This window comes from Ornithorhynchus anatinus, unplaced genomic scaffold (genome assembly GCF_004115215.2).
Source record: "Ornithorhynchus anatinus isolate Pmale09 unplaced genomic scaffold, mOrnAna1.pri.v4 scaffold_264_arrow_ctg1, whole genome shotgun sequence".
In the NCBI taxonomy this organism is placed as follows: domain Eukaryota; kingdom Metazoa; phylum Chordata; class Mammalia; order Monotremata; family Ornithorhynchidae; genus Ornithorhynchus; species Ornithorhynchus anatinus.
The window spans coordinates 1044833-1065198 of NW_024396743.1; the positions used below are offsets into that span (position 1 = coordinate 1044833).

Consider the following 20366-nt stretch of genomic DNA (forward strand, 5'->3'; position numbering starts at 1 on the left):
CTGCACGCAGCAAGGGCTCAATAGATGCGACGGAGTGTACGGATGATCCCTCCCGTTCTCCCTAGCCCCTCGGGCCTCTCCCGGCCTCAGTTTCCCCTTCCCGCGGCCAAAGAGGAGGAAGCTGGGGAGGGGGAACGACCCGGGGCGCCGTCGAGCGTCCCGCGCGGTTTGGGGGGGGGGGGGTCCCCGGTCCCGTGTCCTCGGCTCGCCCCGCCCCCCTCCGCCGCCGGGGACCGGGGCTGCGGGCGCCGGGGGGGGTCCCTCCCGCCCCTCCCGGCATGAACGAGTCGACGACCCCCGGGGAGGCCGGCTGGGGGCCCGAGGCGCTCCTCCTGCCCGCGCTCTTCGCCCTCATCTTCGTGGTGGGCACGGTGGGCAACGCGCTGGTCCTGGCCGTGCTCCTGCGCGGCGGCCAGCTGGCCAGCACCACCAACCTCTTCATCTTCAACCTGGGCGTGGCCGACCTGGGCTTCATCGTCTGCTGTGTGCCCTTCCAGGCCACCGTGTACACGCTGGACGGCTGGGTCTTCGGCTCGCTCGTCTGCAAGGCCGTGCACTTCCTCATCTTCCTCACCATGTACGCCAGCAGCTTCACGCTGGCCACCGTCTCCCTGGACCGGTGAGCCCCCAAGGACCCGGGGACGGGAGCCTCCCGTGGAATCTCCGCGGGGTCTGGGGGCGGGGGGGATCCGACCTCCGGGGAGGGGGAGCCTCTCCTGGGGTCCCCATGGGGCTGGGGGATTCGAGCTCCGGGGTGACAGCCTCCAACGGGGTCCCCATGGGGCTGGGGGATTCGAGCTCCGGGGTGGGAGCCTCCCCTGGGGTCCCCATTGGGTTGGGGGATTCCAGCTTCGGGGTGGGAGCCTCCAACGGGGTCCCCTTTGGGCTGGGGGATTCGAGCTCCGGGGTGAGAGCCTCCAACGGGGTCCCCTTTGGGCTGGGGGATTCCAGCTTTGGGGTGGGAGCCTCCAACGGGGTCCCCATTAGGCTGGGGGATTCCAGCTTTGGGGTGGGAGCCTCCAACGGGGTCCCCATTAGGCTGGGGGATTCCAGCTTTGGGGTGGGAGCCTCCTCTGGGGTCCCCTTGGGCTGGGGGATTCGAGCTCCAGGGCGGGGTCCCCTCGGGGGTCCCCACTGAGCCAGGCAGGGGGTGGCAGCAGGGATACCCCTTAGCCCGAGGACAAAGTGGGGGTGGGAGGGCCCTCAGAGAGCTCCTAGCAGTTTATCCCCTGGCCGTCCCCAGCCCGAGGAGCCAGTGGGGCAGGGGGCTCATGGACTTGGGGGGGTGGGGGGAAGGAGAGAGAGAGAGAGGGAGGGAGGGAGGGAGGGAGGGCGAGGAGAGACTATAGTGGTCATATAGCTGCCCTATAGATTGTAGTGGTACTATAGGTGGGCAGCAGGCAGCAGAAACAGGGTTTTTGCCAAGGACACGGCCAGGTGCTGGAAGAACTTAAAATGGAGAAGTTTTGTGCCTCGGCCCCAGCCCATGTCGCAGGACCCCTCCCCTCCACCCCTCTAAGGCTAGGACCATCCGCGACCCCCGCCCCCCAAAAGGGGATGTCGGACAGCACACTCCCTCCCCCAGGGTGGCTGGGGCTCCCTCCCGAAAGAGAGAAGCACGGAGAAGAGGTAAGTAGGTTTGTGAGTGTCTGGAAGCATCAGGCAGGGAGAGTGATACCTGCCCGAGGGTGACTTTGGCGGGCATCTCCGTGCCCCTGTGAAAGCGTGTCTTGGGTTGTGAGACCATTTCTGGGAGGGTGGGAGAGCACGGCTGTGTCCGTGTGTGTGCGGGCCAGTGTTGAGTTGTGTGACTGTGTGAACGCATTTTGGGAATGCGGGAGAGTATGACTGCGTTTGGAAGGGGCGGTGTAATCCGGAAGTATGAGTGTGGCCGTGTGTTTTGGGGGAATGTGTGTATGTCTGGGAGAGTGTGGATTTTGCCATGTGTTGAGGAGAATGGGCGAACGTGGCCGGGTGTGTTTATATGACAAAGAGAAAAGTGCAATTGTAGCCAGCTATGTTTGTGATCAGGTATATATGTGGTCGTGTAGATGTACACCTGTCTGGAAGTGGAAGAGTGCATTCGTAGCTGTCTGTGGACTGGCCACGTGTCTTCGAATGCATGTGGCTACCATGTCCCTTGATCCCTGGCCGGGTGAGGCAGAAAGACCATGGCCAGGGCCCCCACACCCAAACCCCCGACCCCCATGACAGTGGCTTTCTCCCCGACCCTGCAGGTACCTCGCCATCCGCTACCCGCTGCACTCTCGAAGGCTGCGGACGCCCCGCAATGCGCTGGCCGCCATCGGCCTCATCTGGGGGCTGGCACTGGCCTTCTCGGGTCCCTACCTGGGCTACTACCGCCAGACCCGGCTGGCCAACCTGACCGTGTGCCACCCGGGCTGGAGTGCCCCGCACCGCCGCGCCCTGGACCTGTGCACCTTCGTCTTCAGCTACCTGCTGCCGGTGCTCGTGCTGGGCGGCGCCTACGCGCGCACACTGCGCTACCTGTGGAGCGCCGTGGACCCTGTGGCCGGGCCGTCCGAGGCCAACCGCGCCAAGCGCAAGGTCACGCGCGTGATCATCATCGTGGCCATGCTCTTCTGCCTGTGCTGGCTGCCCCACCACGCGCTCCTCCTCTCGGTCTGGTTCGGCCACTTCCCGCTGACCCGCGCCACATACATCCTGCGCATCCTCTCCCACCTCCTCTCCTACGCCAACTCCTGCGTCAACCCCATCGTCTACGCCCTCGTCTCCAAGCACTTCCGCAAGGGCTTCCGCAGGATCTGCGTGGGGCTGCTCCCCGGCCGTCAACGCCGCCCCCGCTCCCCGCCCCGTCCCCCGGGCCCTGTACTTGCTGCCCCCTTGGCCACCCCCAGCGCCAGCCCGGAGCGGGACACCTCTGTCGCCACCCACCTCAGCGAGGCTCCTGTCCCTGCTGCCGCCCTGGCCCCGGTGCCCGATCTGCCCTGGGGGGACGCGCCCACTCCCACCACTGTCCTTCCCTTCAATGTGACCAGAGGGCCCCCACGGGCCACCAGCTGAGGCTCATTAAAGCGTGCTTAACCCTTCCGCTGCTGTGTCTCTGACACTTCTCACAAGGTGCCGGATTGGGGGAGGGCGGGGGAAAGCAGTCATCTGCTCTGGGTACCAGGCAGGCAGGTGCTAAATTAGGATGAGTCACTCCCAGATGGGCGGGGGCTTTGTGGGGTCAGGGAGAGTTGCGGGGGGCGGGGGGGGGCACCTTAAGTGTTTATTACTTATCAAGCGCTGGGTTATACACTACACTCAGATCAGAGTGTCTCTGCCCACCCAAGGCTCATAGTCTGAGCAGCAGGAGGAACAGCTATTTAATCCCCATTTTGCAGATGAGAAATGTACACAGGAAGAGAGTGGGTGCAGCCTTAGGAGAGAGAAGAATTTCATTGAGTTCAGTAAATATTACTAAGATTGTGAGCCCTACATGGGACAGAGACTGTGTCCGACCTAGTTAACTTGTACTTACCCTAGTGCTTAGGGCAGTGTCTGGCACATAGAATGAACTTAAATACCATAGGAAAAAAAATCTTGTAATTACTCAATAAGTACTTGCAATTAATTTGTTGGGGGCCCCAAATGTGCAGACACAGACCGTCTCGGGGAGGGTGGCCTGAGTCTCTGCTCAGCATCTGCTTGAGGCCCACCCCACTCCCCACCACCCCGGGGAGACTCCAGGCCCCAACTTTACTGAGGCCAGGCTGCAAGCCAGCACCGGTGCCCCAGGGGGATCAAATGGTGGCTGCTCTTGGCCCACCCTGGTGGGCTGGTGCTGTTGGCAGAAGCAGTGTAGACAAGAGGGGCTTAGCACAGCCTCTCCCTGCCCATTTTCGGTGGAGGGCTGCAATTCCTACCGCCTCCTATATGGCAGGTTTCTCTGGGCCTGCAAGAGGGCTCTCCTGGTCCATCCCGATCATTCTTCCGCCCAGTGCTTAGCCCGCAGGGCCCGGTTCTGGCCCTGGCCGGAATGGGGCACCTGCCCAGTGAGGGGGATCAGCTGTCTGGTGGGGAAGATGGGGAAAGTGGCTGTGGGAGTGCTCCTGCCGGTAAGTCTCGGGGCACGTGGTCAATCCTATTTCTGAGTTGGGTGCTCAGGGTACGAGACAGCTGCCCCATCCTCCCGCCCGGAGGGGGTGCAGAGGCAAGGGGGCTCGCATCCTTGAACTCCCGGGAGCCGCGAGTCCTCGCCTCGGCTTCCCGGAGCACCTGGGGAGACAGTTTCTGCCTTCTCCCCATTCTGGAGAAGCCCAAGGCAGGGAACGAGTGTTGTCTATGTCAGGGCCACAGAAGGCGGGCAATGCCATGAAGCACTGTTTTACCTGGGCAGTGATGGTGGGAGGAGGGGAAGGAGGGTGGCTGTGCCCTCTAGGAGCTGGAAGGCTGGGGCCAGGGCGAAATTGGGGTACCTCCCCCTCTGGGCGTCAAACACACCAAGCCAAGAACAGCACAGGTACTGGTTTATCTGTCTGATAAATATGGTTTGGCCAGTTGCAGCTGGCGGGGGGAGTGGGCAGTGAGGAGGGAAGGTTGCCATGGGAATGACCTGGGTCAAGCCGAGGTGTCGAAGAGCCGCTCGATCATGTCGCCCACCTGATCCACCCGGTATTTGATGTATTTTTCGGGGTTCTTGGTGAAGGGGAGGGTGCAGTACCTGCAGGACAGGGACCGTCAGGGACTATCAGAGAACCTCTTAACCCCCCTCCCCCAATCAGGGACCCCCAGGGGTCAATCAGGGTCCATCAGTGACAATAACTCATCGGTGACCCCCAGGGACCGTTGGGGACAGCCAAGGATGGAGACGAGATGGGGCAGTGGGGGCTCTCAACTGCCAGCCGCCCAGGGCTGGGAACTAGGGGTAAAGGAGGGGGCAGCACCTGTGCAGGAAGACCCCATAGGCATCCTTGACGATGGTTTTCTGAGCTTGCCGGATCTTGTCCCTCTGCTCCTCGTCGGGGATGGCCCATGCCTTCTGGATCTTGCACAGTTCCTCCAGGCCATCATTGAAGCCCTGCGTGGGGCGGGGCAGGACAGGGCCGGGGACACGGAGGTCAGGATCTCAGTCGCCGGCCCAGGTTGTCGTTGTGATGAAGGCCCGGAAAGGACGGAGAAAGAAGGAGGAGGAAGAGGAAGACTCACCTTAAAGCGCTCCTTGATCATCTGCCTCTCCTTGTCTCGGAGCTGGGTGAGCCAGCCGGCCAGAGGGCAGAAGGAAGAGGAAGATTCATTCACTCAATCGTATTTATTGAGTTCTTACTGCGTGCAGAGTACTATACGAAGCGCTGGGGAGAGTACAATATAACAACAGAGGGACACATTCCCTTTCCATAACGAGCTTACGGTCTACAGGGGGAGGCACAGTAATAGAAATAAATTATAGGTGCGTACCTAAGTGCTGTGGGGCTGGAGAGGGGGTGGGGGAGCCAGGTGAGAGGCTCGTCCTGCACCATGCTCCCTTCTTCGTCCACCCAGCTGCTGCCTCTCTGACTCTAGTCCTCCCTCTCCCCACTCCCATCTTACTGACCAGACTGTCCCTACTCGCCCCTTGGGCCCACAGGGCCGATCACCTGCCGCCCGGGCCCTCCCGGGTCCCCCCCCCCGACTCCCACCCCTCACCTTGACTCCCGGCTGGAACACGGGCAAGCTCTTCTCAGAGATATAATCCATCACCTTTAACCAGCTGCCAAACAGGTGGCCGAGGAGAGAGGGAAGTAAGAGTCCGACATATGGCAAGAACCGCGGTCTTGGGGTCTGGTCCGGTCAGGGACGGCGGGGAGGCTCGGGGCGGGCCTGACAACAATGGGTCCCACTTGGGGCTAGCTGCGGGGATGCTTTCCAGGGAACTTCTGGGACTTGAAGTCCGAGCACAGTGGCCCAACAGCATCTCCGCATACACACGTGCTTTTGTGCATTTGCTGTGGCCCAGTCATGCTGGGCCTGCCAGGAGCCTCCTGCCCCTACTCCCCCCGCGCCCAGAGGCCTGGGGGCAGGGGCAGGATGGGCACAAGAGGGTGGACTCTGGGGTGAGGTGGAGGGTGGGGAGGTGGAAGGGCCGAGAGGCATTATGGAAAGAGGTGGAGCGGGTGTATGGGAGACACAGCAGGGATCTTATCCCCTAATTCAGTCGTATCCCCAAGCACTTACTACAGTGCTCTGCACAAAGTAAACACTCGATAAATTCCACTGATTGACTGATGGACAGAATGGGGGGGGATGGGACAGAAGGGGCAGGGAGGAGGAGGGTGTGAGGGAGGCAGGACTCAGGAGCAAAGTGGGGCAGGGGAGGCTTGGCCCTCTGACCTGCGCTGGTACGTCTGGATCTGCTGCTCAATGTGCTCCCGGTACGAGCGCTCGGCTGTCTTCTGCGTCACCGCCACCAGCTGGATCAGCTCCGACCTGCCGGAGGAGGTGGGGGAGGACGGATGGGATGGGTTGGTGGTGGGAGATGGGGTGGGTGGTGATAGGAGACGGGGGAAGTGGTGGGGGAGGAAGACTCCAGGCAGCTTCAGCCTCTTCTCAGCAGAGACAATGTGCCCTCTGGCTTCTCCAAGCTCCAGTTCGGCCCTAGGCCTCACCAGCGGGGAGGTGACCGAGGGAGATGGCCGGGGCCGGTGAGAGGGCGTCGAAAGCACAGTGGACATTCACCTACCCTTGGATCCCGAACAAGCAGGTGCCCAAGGGCCAGGGTAGCATGCAGGTCTGGCGATCGGGGGTATACAGCAGAGCCCAGGCTCCGAGGCGTTTATGTATGGGGGGTGGGGGAGGGGGGTGAAGGGGGCGGGGTGCGCTCACTTCTCCAGGGACTTGAGGGTATAGTTGTAGTTGTTGTGCAGGAAGATGGCGCTTAGGGCCGGGTCCTCGTACACCTTGGACTTGCTCAGGAGGTTCAGCTGCAAGTTGCCCAGGACCTTGCCTGCGCAGGAAGGGCACGTGAAGGGGGCAACCCCTTTGCTCCCCCCACGCTCCCCCCTCGTTCTATTTCTGGCTCTATTGAGCCACCGGTCCCAGGGCCCAGGCCATGGCAGCTTTGGGGGACACCAGAGAAGGGACAGAGTGGTGGTGGGCTGGGGCGTGGAGAGTACTGGGGTGCCCAGGGATGAGGGGACAGGTTTGGAGGAAGACCTGGGAGGAAAGGAGTCTGAAAACTCACAGATGTAGGTGCTGAGCAGACGTTTGCTGAACTCAGAGCTGTAACTGGTGGCGGAGGAACTGGTTTCTGTAAAGACACCCCTCCGGTGAGTGTTTCTCCCAGAGATGGGGCGGGGGGACATGGGAGAGAGGGGCCTTTTTCCTCCCCAGCATGTAACACAAGCCCAGCCAGAGCCCTGGGAGAGAAGCAGGAGGGCCTCAGGCTCCTGCTCGGGGGAGGAGAGGAGAGTTCCAAGCCTCTAGGGGAGGAGGGTCCCAGGTCCCTGGAGGGTGGGGGTAGGGTAGAAGAGTACCCAGCTAGGCCAGGTCCTCCCTCCTTCCTGGCCAGCATATGTGCTCCCAGCATGCTCCAAGCTAGTGGGAGCCAGGAGCCGGCCCAGGTCCAGTGAAGCGGCAGGGGGACGGAGGTGGGGAAGGCGCTAGGGGCGGGCCTGGTGGGCCCCATTAACCCCATCCCCTCTGCCTTAAAACAGCAGGCCCCTTCCTCACCCCTCACTGACAGAGGCTTCGGTGGTGGATACGCTCCCCTCTCCCCAGCTCCCCTCCCCTCCAGACTAAGCCAGGCAGTGGGAACCGCAGAAAGCTGGAGGTCTGTGGGAGGGAGAGAGGGGACAGAGAGGAGTGGAGGGACCGGCAGGGTCTGCCGTATCTCCGGCTGGCCGGCCGCGGGACAGGCTGGAGACCCGCCAGGCGCAGACTGAAACCAGCTGGGAGGCGAGAACCGGAGGACGGGAGCCCGGGGCTCCCCGCTCTCTCCTCTGAGGCGACCTGTGGCCCCTGGGGAGCCCGCCTAAGGAACAGAGACCCACCCCCCACACTGCTTACCTCGGGGGTCTAAAGGAATATTGTATGTGTCCCCAAGAACTACGGAGTTAGAGGTGAAGCAGAAAGAGGAGAGGGGAGGCAGAAAAAAGGAAAGAGAGTGAGAAAGAGAGATGCAAAGTGCAAAAAAAACAGGTTAGACACAGCCGCCTCTCCCAGAACCCAGCCCCTTTCCTCCCAAGACAGTCCAGAAGCACAGACGGGATTATATGGCACCGACTTGTTCCCGGGGGAAGCCATTTGCAGATCTTGTGTGCCCCCAAACGCTTCCCCGTATCTACACTGAACTTGCGTCTCTTTCCCTGCACAGACTGTAGGCTTTTTCGGGCCAGAGATTGTATGTACCAACTTGGTTGAATTCCCCCAAGCATTTAGTACAGTGCTCTGCACAGAGGACTGCAAGCTACTTGAGGGCTGGGATCATGCCTATTAACTCTATGGGACTCTCCCAAGTGCTTAGTACAGGGCTGTGCACCCAATAGGCTGTGAGCTCCTTGTGGCCATGGAGTGTGTCTACTAACTCCATCAGACTCACCCAAGAGCTCGGTCCAGTGCTCTGCACGCAGTAAACTGTCAGCTCCTTAAGGCCAGGTATCGTGCCTACTAATGCTATTCTCTCCCAAGCGCTCATTACCGGGCTTTGGAAGCAGCAGGTGTTCAATCAATATTATTGATTAATTAATTGGATTGGAGACCAGGGACTGCCTGCAGGTTTGGAAAAAATCTGCCCACACTGCTGACCGACCAAGCGGGAGGGCGGAGCTGGAGGGGGAGCGTGGTTGCAGGCGGTGCAGAAATGCCCTATCTTGTTCTCCTCAACCCCACCCTAGGCCCCACCTGCCAAGTGCTTCCAACCGCCGCCCCACCCTCCCTCCACACGACCACCGGACCACAGCAGCCTGGACGGCCAGGCAGCCGAGTCTTTCTGAGTCCTGACAGGTCCCCCCGCGGCCTCTGGCTGAGAAGAGAACAAGCAGGAGAGGCAGGCGGGAGAGACGGGAGAGGGGAGGAGGGAGGAGGCAGGCAGAGGAGATGGAGAGAGCTAGTAGCTGTCAGCTCCTGGAGGGCAAGGATCATGTATACGCTCTACTGTGCTCTGCCAAGTGCCTCGGTGCAGTGCTCTGCACACAGTAGGCACTCAGTACGTGACCCTGATCGAGGGACTGATTGGAGACGGGGAAGACAGGGTGATGGGTGGGACGGGTGCATGGAGCTTAGGAGAGATGAGGGGTGAGGGGAGGGGGGCAGGGTCAGAGGCCTCAGTCAAACCCACCCCCATGAAGTCAGGCTGGCTCGTAGGCCACCCCGCTGCCCTCGCCAACCACCTGAACCTCAGCCCACCACCAAGAGTGGTCTAGTGCCTCCTTGGGTAGCTGGCCATATGGCAGAGGCTGGCAGCAGGGGGTAAGGAGGGCAGCACCCTGGGTACCTTGAGAGGCCAGCATGGCCCCCGCTGTCTCCTGAAAATCAAGAAGCTGTTGTAGGAAGAGGATAGCCTGGAGAGAAGAGGCACAGGGAGAAGTTAGAACCCAGCTCCCTTTTACCCGACCCAGAGCCCCCAAGCCCAACCATAATGGGTGGGTTCTGGAGGGCGGGGAGGGCAGGGGGGTCTTAGAGCCGGCATGGCCTACCGGATAGGGCGTGAGCCTGGGAGTCAGAAGGACCTGGGTTCTGATCCCGGCTCTGCCCCTTGTCTACTGTGTGACCTCGGACAAGACGCTTAACTTCTATGTGCCTAAGTGCCCTCATCTGTAAAATGGAGACTAAGACTCTGAGCCCTACTGTGGGGAAGGGATGGTGTCCAACCTGATTATCTTGTATCTACCCCAACCCTCAGAACGGGTGGCTGACACATAGTAAGTGCTTAAATTCCATTATTATTATTATTAGCCCAGATCTCCCCCATTCCTCCCAGCCTCCGGTCCTCACCCCCTTCCCTCCCACTTTCCCTCCTTCCCTGTCCCAAGGTCTCCTGTGAACTTACGTTGCTCGTGAGCTCGTGCACTGTGCCATCTTTGGGCATGTTGTACTCTTTGTCCGGGTCATTCTGTGGGAACGAGACCCCAGAGCCCAAATGAGGTCGGGATGATCTTCCTTCTCGGCCAGGGAAAAACCCTTCTCCTGCCTCCCGCCCTCTCCCTCCTTCTCCGGCCTCCTGCCTTGCGGCGCCATCTTGTGGTCAACGGGGACTTGCCCGGCCATTCCTAGGACGTCGGCCGGTCCGCCCGGTCCATCTGCCCCCCTGGGGCCTTGGGAGGGTCTGGGTGAGAGATGTGCCCTAAGAAGGGAAGGTTCCCAGGACCCTGGGGCTTGTGGGTGGGCTGCGTCCAACCCGGCAGGTTTTCTGAGAGAAATGGGGCCTTCCTCGCCCTTCTTCCCTCCGGGCTATGGGGCGAGTACCTTGATGTTGTCTGCGAAGTCCTCCAGGGCTTTGGCCCCAGTGGTCTCCATGGACGCAATGAGGCCGGGGAGCTTGTTCTTGGTGCTGGCAGCTGTGCCCTGCACGAGAGGGACAGAGGATGGGGGGATGCTGCATACCCAATGGGGGCACGGAGAGCTGTGGCCGCCGAGATGCCAGTGGTCGCTATTGTCCATCAGCCAGCCCTACTTCCTAACCCCGACTAGAGGGGAATAGGCCCCTCAGGACCCTACAGGGGGCTTGGGGTGGGAGAAAGGCAGGAAGAGAGGCAGTACGGCCTAGCGGGGAGAGCACGGGGGCTGGGAGAAGGGAGCCTGGGGTTTAAATCTCAGCTCTGCCCATGGCTTGCTGTGGGACCAAGGGCAAGCCACCGACCTTCTTTTGGCCTCGGTCTCCTCCTCTGTGAAATGGGAATGAGACCCCCCGTTCCCTCCCCCTGAGCCCCTGCACCTCACCGGGTGTCAGGGTGGGGGTGACCACATCCACTCTGGTCACCCTGCAGCTGTTTTCCAGCTGGGGCTCCGGCCTCTGCCCGGGCCCAATCCCTGGGGCCCTGTGTGTCACAGACCTGCAGCACCTGGTCGAACTCTGGTTTGGTCTGCTTAAGGTGGCGCAGCACAGGGAAGACGGTGAGCACGGCGGAGTAGTCATGTCGGACGATGGCCTTGCGGGCGGCCGCCACAATGTTCTCTCCCTCTATCACCAGCCCGTCCAGAGCGTCCTGGAAGGGGAGGAATGGTGGGCACTGAGGGAGTGGGGGAGGGAGCCCAAGCAAAGGGAGAGGCAGGGGTGGGCGGCCGCCATGATCTTCTCACCCTCCATCACCAGCCCATCCGGAGCACCATGGGAGGGGAGGAGCAGGGAACGGGGTCACCGAAGGGCGCTGTGGGGGGGCGCTGGGGGAGCCCTGGACAGGGGCAGGCACCTGGATGAGGGAATCAAAGGTCCTCTTTTGGTGGTGCTCAGGGATGACGTCGGTCAGCAGCTGGTACTCACTCTGAGCTAGGCGAACAAAGGCGCTCACACAATGCATGTAGGCGTCGATCTCCACGTCCAGGACCTCATCCCGGCCTGGTGGGGGGCGGACAGCACAGCCCTGAGTGCCGGCGGTCTCCCACTCATTCCCCACCCGCCAGGATGGCCCAAGCCCGCCTGGAACTAATGGGCTGCGGGAGCCCAGTAAACCGGGGTCCTCACTGCCGGCCCAGTATCGGTGTGAGGAGAGGTGTTCCTTGGGCAGGGGAGTGCGGGTGCCCCAGGAACTGAACAGGAAAGGCCACTGAGCACAACCCAACTCCTGGATTCCCAGCTTTCCCTGTCCCGGGGTCCCTGGGGGCCCCTTTGGAGGCAGAGCCCCGGGGCCAAGAGGCTCAGAGGAGGGAGAATTGCTCCGTCAAGCTGGCCGGGTGGCTCTCAGGCCCTGCTCTGGGTTCCAGGGTGGCCAGGACAAGCCCCGATTGGCTATGGTCACAGAGAAGTAGGTCTGGCCCTGACTTGGGGAGGCCGGGGGCGGTGCGGGGGGGGAATGATGCCATCAGTGAGGAGGTCTGGACTTCAGGGACCAGGCAGGCCTCAGACACGTGCCCAGGTGCCTGCTCTACCACAGCAAGGCGAGGCCCTAAGGCGGCCCCTAAGAGTTCGATGGGGAGGGAGGTGGTGACTCAGTAGCAGATGTGAGGATGAGGAAGTGGGAAGCAATACAGACTGTGCTCCATCCAGCCTGAGACCCCCGGCCACCCCAGGCCGGGGAAGAATGTTAAGAGGGGAGTCAGTGCTGGAGGTTGGCAGGCTCGCTGCCCAGAGGCGGGCTTCAGGCCTGATACTTGGGGTGCAAGGGCTTGGGGTATCAAATCCGGGTGCCCCTGCCCCTTTCCGACCTGCTCATGCTCCATCTTTCTCCACTTTGGCCTGCTTCCTGCTCAACAGGAGGGAGGGATGGAGGGAAGCCCAGCCCATACCACTCTGCCTGGTGCCCCAGAGGGGTGGGAGTAGAGAAAGGAAAGGGCTTCAGGCGAGACTCCAGTATGAGCAGGGGGTTCCACCAAGGCAGCACCTGGGAAGTACAGCCCATTTGGGAGCTGTGCGGTCATGGTCCTCAGGGGCTGGCAGCCTGGGGTCAGTGCCTCGGATAATCGTTGGACCAGGGGAACCTGGAGAGTGGTTTGCCTGGGGGCTGAGCTGGAGGGTCCCAAGCCTGCCTCTCTCCCCACAGCTGGGGAGAGACCCCTCCAAGCCTGACAGGCAGGCTGCGCTCAGGGACAATCCCCCCCAGCATCTCCATCCCACTGGAGGCTGTGGGAGGAAAAGGAGGGGTCCTTTCGGCTGGGGAGGGACTCAGAGGTCCCAGGTCAGGCTGGGGGTACATCCTTGCCACCTCGGAGGGCGAAGATGCCACTGTCACTGCAGGGGGAAGATAGCCCCTCTGTCCCCTGGGTAGTCCGCTTAGCCACGGAAGGTGACCGACCCCAATAGGGGGAGGGAGAGACTCGAGGGCCCCGGCCCCACTGAACCACCTACCACCTCTTTCCTCATAGTTCAGATGGAGGGAGGTATTGGGGGGTAGGGGGGGAGAGAAAGAATAGGGAAGGGGGGGGAAGGGGAGCGAAGGGGGAGGAGGGATGTCCTCAGGGAAGACAGAGCCTGTCAGTCAAGTGGGTCTGGGCCAAGCACCATCTGGGTACCTCCTCCCCTCATCCCGCTCCCTCTGCGGTCCCCCGAGACCCAGGGGGTGCTGGGTGCACAGAGACTCTGCCCTGCCTCACCGGTTAGAAGCACAAGGTGGGAGTGAGAGGTGAGAAAGAGATAGGGAGAGAGAGAGAAGAAGGCAGTGTCAGAAGGAATTACCTTCGAGAGGAACCAGGCCAGAGCCCCCCTTTTTCCCATCTAGCCCGTGCTGGGAATACTGTTTCAGGAGGCTCTGGGCCTTACGGATCGTCCCTGCCACCAGAGCCATACAGAGGAGACAGGAAGAGACCTGAGGAATGAGCGAGAGAAAAGAGCAGCAGGCCCCCCGCCCCAGCCCCCGCTGGCCCTCCCTGCCCCCTGCCAAACCTCAGTGAGCGTGCCCAGAACCGCCCATCCACTACTCGAGTCTCCCGGGGACACAGGTAGGGGCAGAGGGCCGGGGAAGCCCACTCTAGAGTCTTCCGGGGCCCGTTTCTCCAGAGTCTGGGCCGAATTTACAAATTGGCAGAGTAGTGAATGGGGAAGGACCCGGGGTACTTCTTGAACCAGAAGGGGACAGCCCAGCGTGTCCCCCTGACTTCCAGACAGGCCCCTACCCTGAATTGGCCCCACACTGCAGGCGGGGCCCTCTGGGCATGCTCACTGCCGGTCCTCAAGATGAAGGATAGCGGAATCGGAGGAGTTAGTAGGAAATACAGTGCTTTGCACACAGTAAGAGCTCAATAAATACGATTAATAATAAGCAGCGGGTGTTCAGAGCCAATGGTAACTGGAACTGCCAAGAGGCATGGAAAGCCCAGGGCTGGTGGCGGTTGGGGGAACACACCAAGGGTTAAACCACGATCCATCACCATGTCAGCAGTGACACCATCGGGAGTCGGGGACAGTGGTCTCCCCAGCACTTAGCCGAGTGGGCCCCTTCTGGGATTGGGGATGGATGGAGACTGCTGATTCCCCTCCCCTGCAATGCCCCATCCGTCACCTCCTCGGATGCTTCAGCTATCATCTACCTTGTTCCGAGTACCACGGCTGCGGTGCCAGCCTGAGGGATTAGCGCGGCTTGGGCGCTGGGAAGCCCGGGTTCCAGTACCTGCTGTGTGACCTTGGGCTACTCCCTTATCCTCTCTGGGTCTTCATTCCCTCAACTGTAAAATGACTCACACTTGACCTGTCCCCCAACCTTCTCGTCCAGATCCTTATGCTCTGCTGCTTCCAATTCCCCTATTAGATTGGAGGCTCCTTGAAAGCAGGGGTCCAGTTTGCTAACTCAACTGTACTCTCCCAAGTGCTTAGTACAGTATTCTACCCAAAGAGCACAGTAAATGCCATTCATTATTGACTAGGGATAAAATCCTTGCTTTCCCGCCCTCCTAGACAGTGAGTCCCACGTGGAAGTGGGCTTGTGTCTGATCTGGCTATCTTGTATTGACCTCAGAGCCCAGCACAGACCTTGGCACAGAGGAGATGCTTAATACCATAATTCGAAGGACATCGTAGCCTACTGGACAGACAAGTGAGCTGGGAGTCAGAAGGACTGGGTTCTCAACCCAGCTCCCCCACTTGCCTGCTGGGGAACCTTGGGAAGATCACTTAGTGTCTTTGGGCCCCAGTTTCCTCATCTGTAAAATGGGGATTCAATACCTGATCTGCCTCCCTCTTAGACTGTGAGCCCCATATGGCTCAGGGCCCATGACTTTATATGATAATCCTTTATCTACCTTAGCGCTCAGTACAAATACATGGCCCATAGTAAGCACATAACTATAACACCACTTGTGGCAATTGCTAACTTCCCTTCCCCCAGATGGTTCCTGACACCTGAACACTGTTGTACTGTACCCTCCCAAGTGCTTGGAACAGCAGTCTGCACACAGTACGCTCTTAATAAACAGCTAAGTGCTGTTTATTGAGCACTTAATAAACAAGGGGGCTTCCTGAAGCAGATGTGTCCCAGATCGGAGCTGGATGGCTGGGGCTTCTCCCTCCCCGGGGCTGTGCGAACCGGAGAGCCCGGTCCCCCGGCCCGGCTCCGAACGTCTGTCTCCCCGGGTCCTCTGAGCTCAGTGGGCGGCAAAGTCCATGCTAATGAGCTCATCAGGTTCCAGCAGGGAAGCGAGCCAGCTCGGTAGCCAATTAGAACCTTAACGAGTTCATCAGTATGGACGGGAGAAGCGGAGTGGTGGGAGAGGCTGGATGGGGACGGGGACAGGGACAGGGGAAGGGGGGGTTCACCAGGACTGGCTCCAAGCCTACCAGTCCCACTCTTTCACGCCAAATACCTGACCTGAACTACGGATGGTGACCATGGTGGTGGCCTCGGACCATCTCTGTCCATCAGTGGCCTTCTCTGGTCACTTTGGCCCCCGAATCCCACCCATCCCCTCGCTCGGAGGCTTCCGATGCCCCTGGGGACCATCTCCAGTCCAGCTCCCAGAGTCCCCTGTGGGAGAGTCACGGCCCAGAGGGCAAGGTCAGTTGCCCAGCTGCTGGGAAGAGGTGGCAGGATTGGGGGGCACCCAGTGCTCCTGAGAGGGGACCGGGGACCTGATGGGGCCAGAGAGGGAGGGAGGGAGGACCAGGCTCACCTGGCCGCTTGATGGCCTTCTTGGCGGGCGTGTCCTTCCTCTTGGTGGTAACGGCCGGGGAGTAGGGGACCCCCACTGAGCAGCTGTTCTGGCGGAAATGCTCGCGCAGGCCCTTGATGGAGCGCTCCAGCTGGCTGGACCGAATCTGGTAATAGACGTTCATGAAATCTGGGGGAACAGAAGAGGCGGCTGAGGGTCGGCCAGCCGAGGGATGGAGAGCGAGGAGGAGAAGCCCCCTGGGGGCCCAGCTCGGTCCGGAGATGAGGGGGCCAGGTGGGGCTCAGTGGCCTCACCTTGGTTCCTGCCAAACTCCACCAGCCAGCGGGAGATGCGCACCACATCCTGTAGCGCGGCCTCGGGCAGGTGTTCCAGGGGCGGGGCCGCCGGGCCCCCCGGACCCTCTTGCTCCTCCTCACCCGCGATCAGGTCCAAGATGAGGACAGGGGAGACCGCCTTGCTGTGCCGGGCCATCAGACTGCGGAACTCGGACTCCAGGGACTCCTTGCCTCTCTCCAACAGGGATTTCTGCCGGGGTGGGAAGGAACTGTCCTCCCTGACCCCGGCCCACCCCAACTCTCCCCCTTCCCTCCCCTGAGCTTCCTAAGAGACAGCACAGCCCAACTGCCTGGCCTCTGCAGTTCTGTCTAGGCACAGGAGCCCTAGGCCCAGTGGCCACCTCCCGACCCAGCCCCTCAGCCTAGGCTGCTCTGAGGGTGCCCACTGTCCCTACCACACGGTTCAGCTCCGGGCTGTCTGGGTTATTGTCCTGGAAGTACTCCACCGCCTTCTGGATCTTGGCCAGGCAGCCCAGGTACTGCTCCAGCCTGCCCGAGGGGCTGAAAGGGAGAGGGCCAGGGTCAGGAGGCTGGGGGGAGTGAGCAGAGTCAGCGAGGGGGTTAGAGGCGGGCAGCCTATGGGGGAGAGGGAATTCACCATCTGGGGGCAAGAGTGAGGAAGAGGCCTGAGGGGCCTCACGGCAGTTTTGGGGAAGAAGGGGCTCAAAGGAATTCCAGGCTCACCCCCGAGCTCCTCCTCTCACCCGGTCTGGGCCGGTCCAGGGGGAGTTTGGAGTGAAAGGGCACCGGGCTTAGCTCACCCTTCCTTGATGACCTTCTCGGTGTCGCTGGCCACGTGGTAGTAACTGATGACGTGGTCCAGGCAGAACAGGGTCTTCTCGACGTTCTCCTGCAGCCGCTGCAGGGTCTCCGTCTGCTTGTGCACGGGGATGATGGAGTTTTCCAACCTCATCAGCCGGCTCTCAAAGGACGACAAGATGGACACCTAGGAGATGGGGGGAGACAGACAGCTGGGGAAGCGGAACAGGGGTGGTGCAGGGATCTTGGATTAAGCTGCCAGGATTCACTAGCTGCTTTTGACCTGCAATCAGTGAATCAATCCTATTTACTGAGCACCATGTAAACAGCACTGTACTAAACTCTTGGTAGAGTACATTATAACCGAGTCGGTAGACATATCCCCTGCCCACAACGAGCTGAGAGTCAAGAGACTGCAGGGGCGATCCACTTTGCCAGCTTGCTCTGAAAAGAACAACCTCCACCCCAGCCAGCGTCACCCTCCACGCCTGCCCAATTCCCTCTCAAGCCCCTGCTGTCAGTCCAGGGCCAAGAGGCTGGCTCTGGGAGTCAGGAGCAGCATGGCCTACTGGATAGAGTAAGAGTCTGGGAATAAGAAGGACCTGGGTTCTAATCCTGGCTCTGCCACTTGTCTGCTTGGTGATCACTTCGCTTCTCAATGCCTCAGCTCCCCTATCTATAAAATGGGGATTAAGACTGTGAGTCCCGTGTGGGACAGGGGCTGTGCTCAACTCAATTACCTTGAATCTACCCCAGCACTTAGTAGAGTGCCTGGCACATAGTAAGCACTTAAAAAATACCACAATTATCATCATCTTACCGTCTGGAGGGAAAGACAGACATTAATGTAAATAAATTATGGATATGGACATAAGTCCTGTGGGGCTGAATAAAAGGAGCAAATCAGGATGACGCAGAAGGGAATGGGCCAAGAGGAAATGAGCGCTTAGGGTACGCCAGGCCCCTGCTCTATCCACTCTGCCATGCTGCTTGCCTCTCAAGCTCCTTGTGGTCAGGGATTGTGTCTGTTTGCTTATAATTATTATTATTATTAATAATAATGTTAGTATTTGTTAAGCGCTATGAGCCGAGCACTGTTCTAAGCGCTAAGGTAAGAGAAGCAGCGTGGCTTAGTGGAAAGAGCCCAGGCTTGGGAGTCAGAGGTCGTGGGTTCTAATCCCGACTCCGCCACTCGTCTGCTGGGTGACCTCGGGCAAGTCACTTCACTTCTCTGGGCCTCAGTGACCTCATCTGTAAAAATGGGGATTAAAAAATGGGAGCCCCACGTGGGACAATCTGATTACCCTGTGTCTACCCCAGCGCTTAGAACAGTGCTCTGCACATAGTAAGCGCTTTACAAATACTATAGTAATAATAACAGATACAAGGTCATCGGGTTGTTTACTTGTCAGCTGTGTGACTGTGGGCAAATCACTTAACTTCTCTGTGCCTCAGCGACCTCATCTGTAAAGTGGGGATTAAGACTGTGAGCCCCACGTGGAACAACCTGATTCCCTTGTGTCTACCCCAGCGTTTAGAACAGTGCTCTGCACATAGTGCGCGCTTAACAAATACCAACATTATTATTATTGTCCCACGTGAGGCTCATGGTCTTCATCCCCCTTTTCCAGATGAGGTCCAGATGAGTGACTGGCCCAATGTCACCCAGCTGACAGGTGGCGGGATTAGAACCCATGACCTCTGACTCCTAAACCCGGGTTCTTTCGACTGAGCCCCGCTGCTGCTCCTTCTTGTTGACCGTCCGGAGAGGGGGAAGGCTGAAGGCGGGCGCCCGTTGCCATGGTAATAATAATAATAATAATAATGTTGGTATTTGTTAAGCGCTTACTATGTGCTGAGCACTGTTCTAAGTGCTGGGGTAGACACAGGGGAATCAGGTTGTCCCACGTGGGGCTCACAGTCTTAATCCCCATTTTACAGATGAGGTAACTGAGGCACAGAGAAGTGAAGTGACTTGCCCACAGTCACACAGCTGACAAGTGGCCATGGTGACCAGAGGCCCAAACCCTTCCTCCCCCGATGTCCCAGGCCCGACCGGGCTCACTCACCATGTTCTTGGTCAGCTGGTCACTCTTCTCCAGGCTGTCTCGGATGAAGGACAGCGTCTCTTCTTCCTGGGGGAGGCCAAGCAGGGCAGCATCAATGGCGAGGAGGGGGGTGGCGGGGTCTCTCGCAGGCCAAGGCCCGTCCTCCCCCAGCCCCCGCCCGCGCCATCCTCACCTGCTTCAGCTTGTCCTCGATCTCCCGCCGGCGGGCGGACGCCTCCTGAGGGGGGATCATGTCTGCGGGGTCCGCCGCCTCCAGGACCGCGGCCCGATCCCTCACCTGCCCCACTTCCGCCTCTGGCTCCACCTCTCCCCGCCCTCGGCGCCATGTTGGGAGGGGCGGGAGGGAAAGCCCGCGCGCCTGCGCATTGAGTCCCGCCGCCTCACGACGCCATGTTTGCTGTGGCCGAGGGAAGGGAGCGGGCCCTGTGCGAGGCCGCCATACCTGTCACCTACCTCCATAATAATAATAATAATAATAATGTTGGTATTTGTTAAGCGCTTACTACGTGCAGAGCACTGTTCTAAGCTCTGGGGGAGATACAGGGTCACCAGGTTGTCCCACGTGAGGCTCACAGTCTTCATCCCCATTTTCCAGATGAGGGAACTGAGGCCCAGAGAAGTGAAGTGACTTGCCCACAGTCATACAGCGGACAGGGGGCAGAGGCGGGATTCGAACCCGTGACATCTGACTCCCAAGCCTGTGCTCTTTCCCCTGAGCCACATTGCTTCTCGCCATAGGCACTGTGGTCTTCGTTAGGCAGCCTGGCTCAGGGGAAAGAGCACGGGATTGAGGTCACGGGTTCAAATGCCGGCCCCGCCTCTTGTCAGCTCTGGGACTTTGGGGCAGTCGCTTCACGTCTCTGTGCCTCAGTTACCTCATCTGGAAAATGGGGACGGAGACTGTGAGGGGATTAAAACTGTGAGCCCCACGTGGGACAACCTGATCACCTTGTACCCCCCAGCGCTTAGAACAGGGCTTGGCACATAGTAAGCGCTTAACAACTAACACTATTTATTCTCATCTCTGTGCCTCAGTTACCTCATCTGGAAAATGGGGACAAAGACTGTGAGGGGATTAAAACTGTGAGCCCCACGTGGGACAACCCGATCCCCTTATATCCCCCAGCACTTAGGACAGTGAACATAGTAAGTGCTTAACAAATACCACCATTTATTTATTCACATCTCTGTGCCTCAGTTACCTCATCTGAAAAATGGGGACAGAGACTGTGATGGGATTAAAACTGTGAGTCCCACGTGGGACAACCTGATCCCCTTGCATCCCCCAGTGCTTAGAACAGTGTTTGGCACATAGTAAGCGCTTAACAACTAACACAATTTATTCACATCTCTGTGCCTCAGTTACCTCATCTGGAAAATGGGGACGAAGAATGTGAGCCCTACATAATCACCTTGTACCTCCCCAGCACTTAGAACAGTGCTTGGCACATAGTAAGCACTTAAAAACCATCATTATTATTAAGCCCTTACTATGTGCAAGCGCTCTACT

At 59.7% G+C, this 20366-nt stretch overlaps 2 protein-coding genes across 7 annotated transcripts; one reads left to right on the top strand and one right to left on the bottom strand.

Annotated features, from left to right (window-relative positions):
- Positions 1 to 278: 278 nt before the first annotated feature.
- GALR2 (galanin receptor 2) lies at positions 279 to 3045 on the top strand. Its single transcript, XM_029056732.1, has 2 exons — positions 279 to 619; positions 2238 to 3045. The coding sequence occupies exons 1-2, from the start codon at positions 279 to 281 to the stop codon at positions 3043 to 3045; spliced, it is 1149 nt and encodes a 382-aa protein (XP_028912565.1).
- A 1430-nt stretch (positions 3046 to 4475) lies between these two features.
- On the bottom strand, positions 4476 to 19162 carry EXOC7 (exocyst complex component 7). Of its 6 annotated transcripts, none has more exons than XM_039911028.1 (20): positions 19029 to 19162; positions 18857 to 18922; positions 16790 to 16974; positions 16424 to 16529; positions 16110 to 16218; positions 15694 to 15861; positions 13268 to 13360; positions 11349 to 11494; positions 10992 to 11144; positions 10405 to 10503; positions 9989 to 10051; positions 9434 to 9500; positions 8008 to 8046; positions 7184 to 7249; positions 6826 to 6946; positions 6334 to 6429; positions 5650 to 5713; positions 5173 to 5214; positions 4911 to 5044; positions 4476 to 4687 (listed from the first exon to the last, which is right to left on the bottom strand). In XM_039911028.1, the coding sequence occupies exons 1-20, from the start codon at positions 19086 to 19088 to the stop codon at positions 4585 to 4587; spliced, it is 1980 nt and encodes a 659-aa protein (XP_039766962.1). In that variant the 5' UTR covers positions 19089 to 19162; the 3' UTR covers positions 4476 to 4584. The 6 variants fall into 6 exon arrangements, with proteins under 6 accessions (XP_039766962.1, XP_028912813.1, XP_028912815.1 ...); XM_029056980.2 differs by having other exon boundaries at positions 15987 to 16218; XM_029056982.2 differs by lacking the exon at positions 13268 to 13360 and having other exon boundaries at positions 15987 to 16218.
- Positions 19163 to 20366: the final 1204 nt, after the last annotated feature.

Bases quoted from the DNA above. Each gene is read 5' to 3' on its own strand.
- GALR2 (XM_029056732.1), top strand. From the start codon at position 279: ATGAACGAGTCGACGACCCCCGGGGAGGCCGGCTGGGGGCCCGAGGCG. The intron at 620-2,237 runs GTGAGCCCCCAA...CCGACCCTGCAG, and splicing joins GCCACCGTCTCCCTGGACCG to GTACCTCGCCATCCGCTACC.
- EXOC7 (XM_029056980.2), bottom strand. From the start codon at position 19,088: ATGATCCCCCCTCAGGAGGCGTCCGCCCGCCGGCGGGAGATCGAGGAC. The intron at 15,862-15,986 runs GTGAGGCCACTG...CTGTTCCCCCAG, and splicing joins GGAGTTTGGCAGGAACCAAG to ATTTCATGAACGTCTATTAC. The intron at 10,504-10,991 runs GTCTGTGACACA...CCTCTCGTGCAG, and splicing joins AGTTCGACCAGGTGCTGCAG to GGCACAGCTGCCAGCACCAA.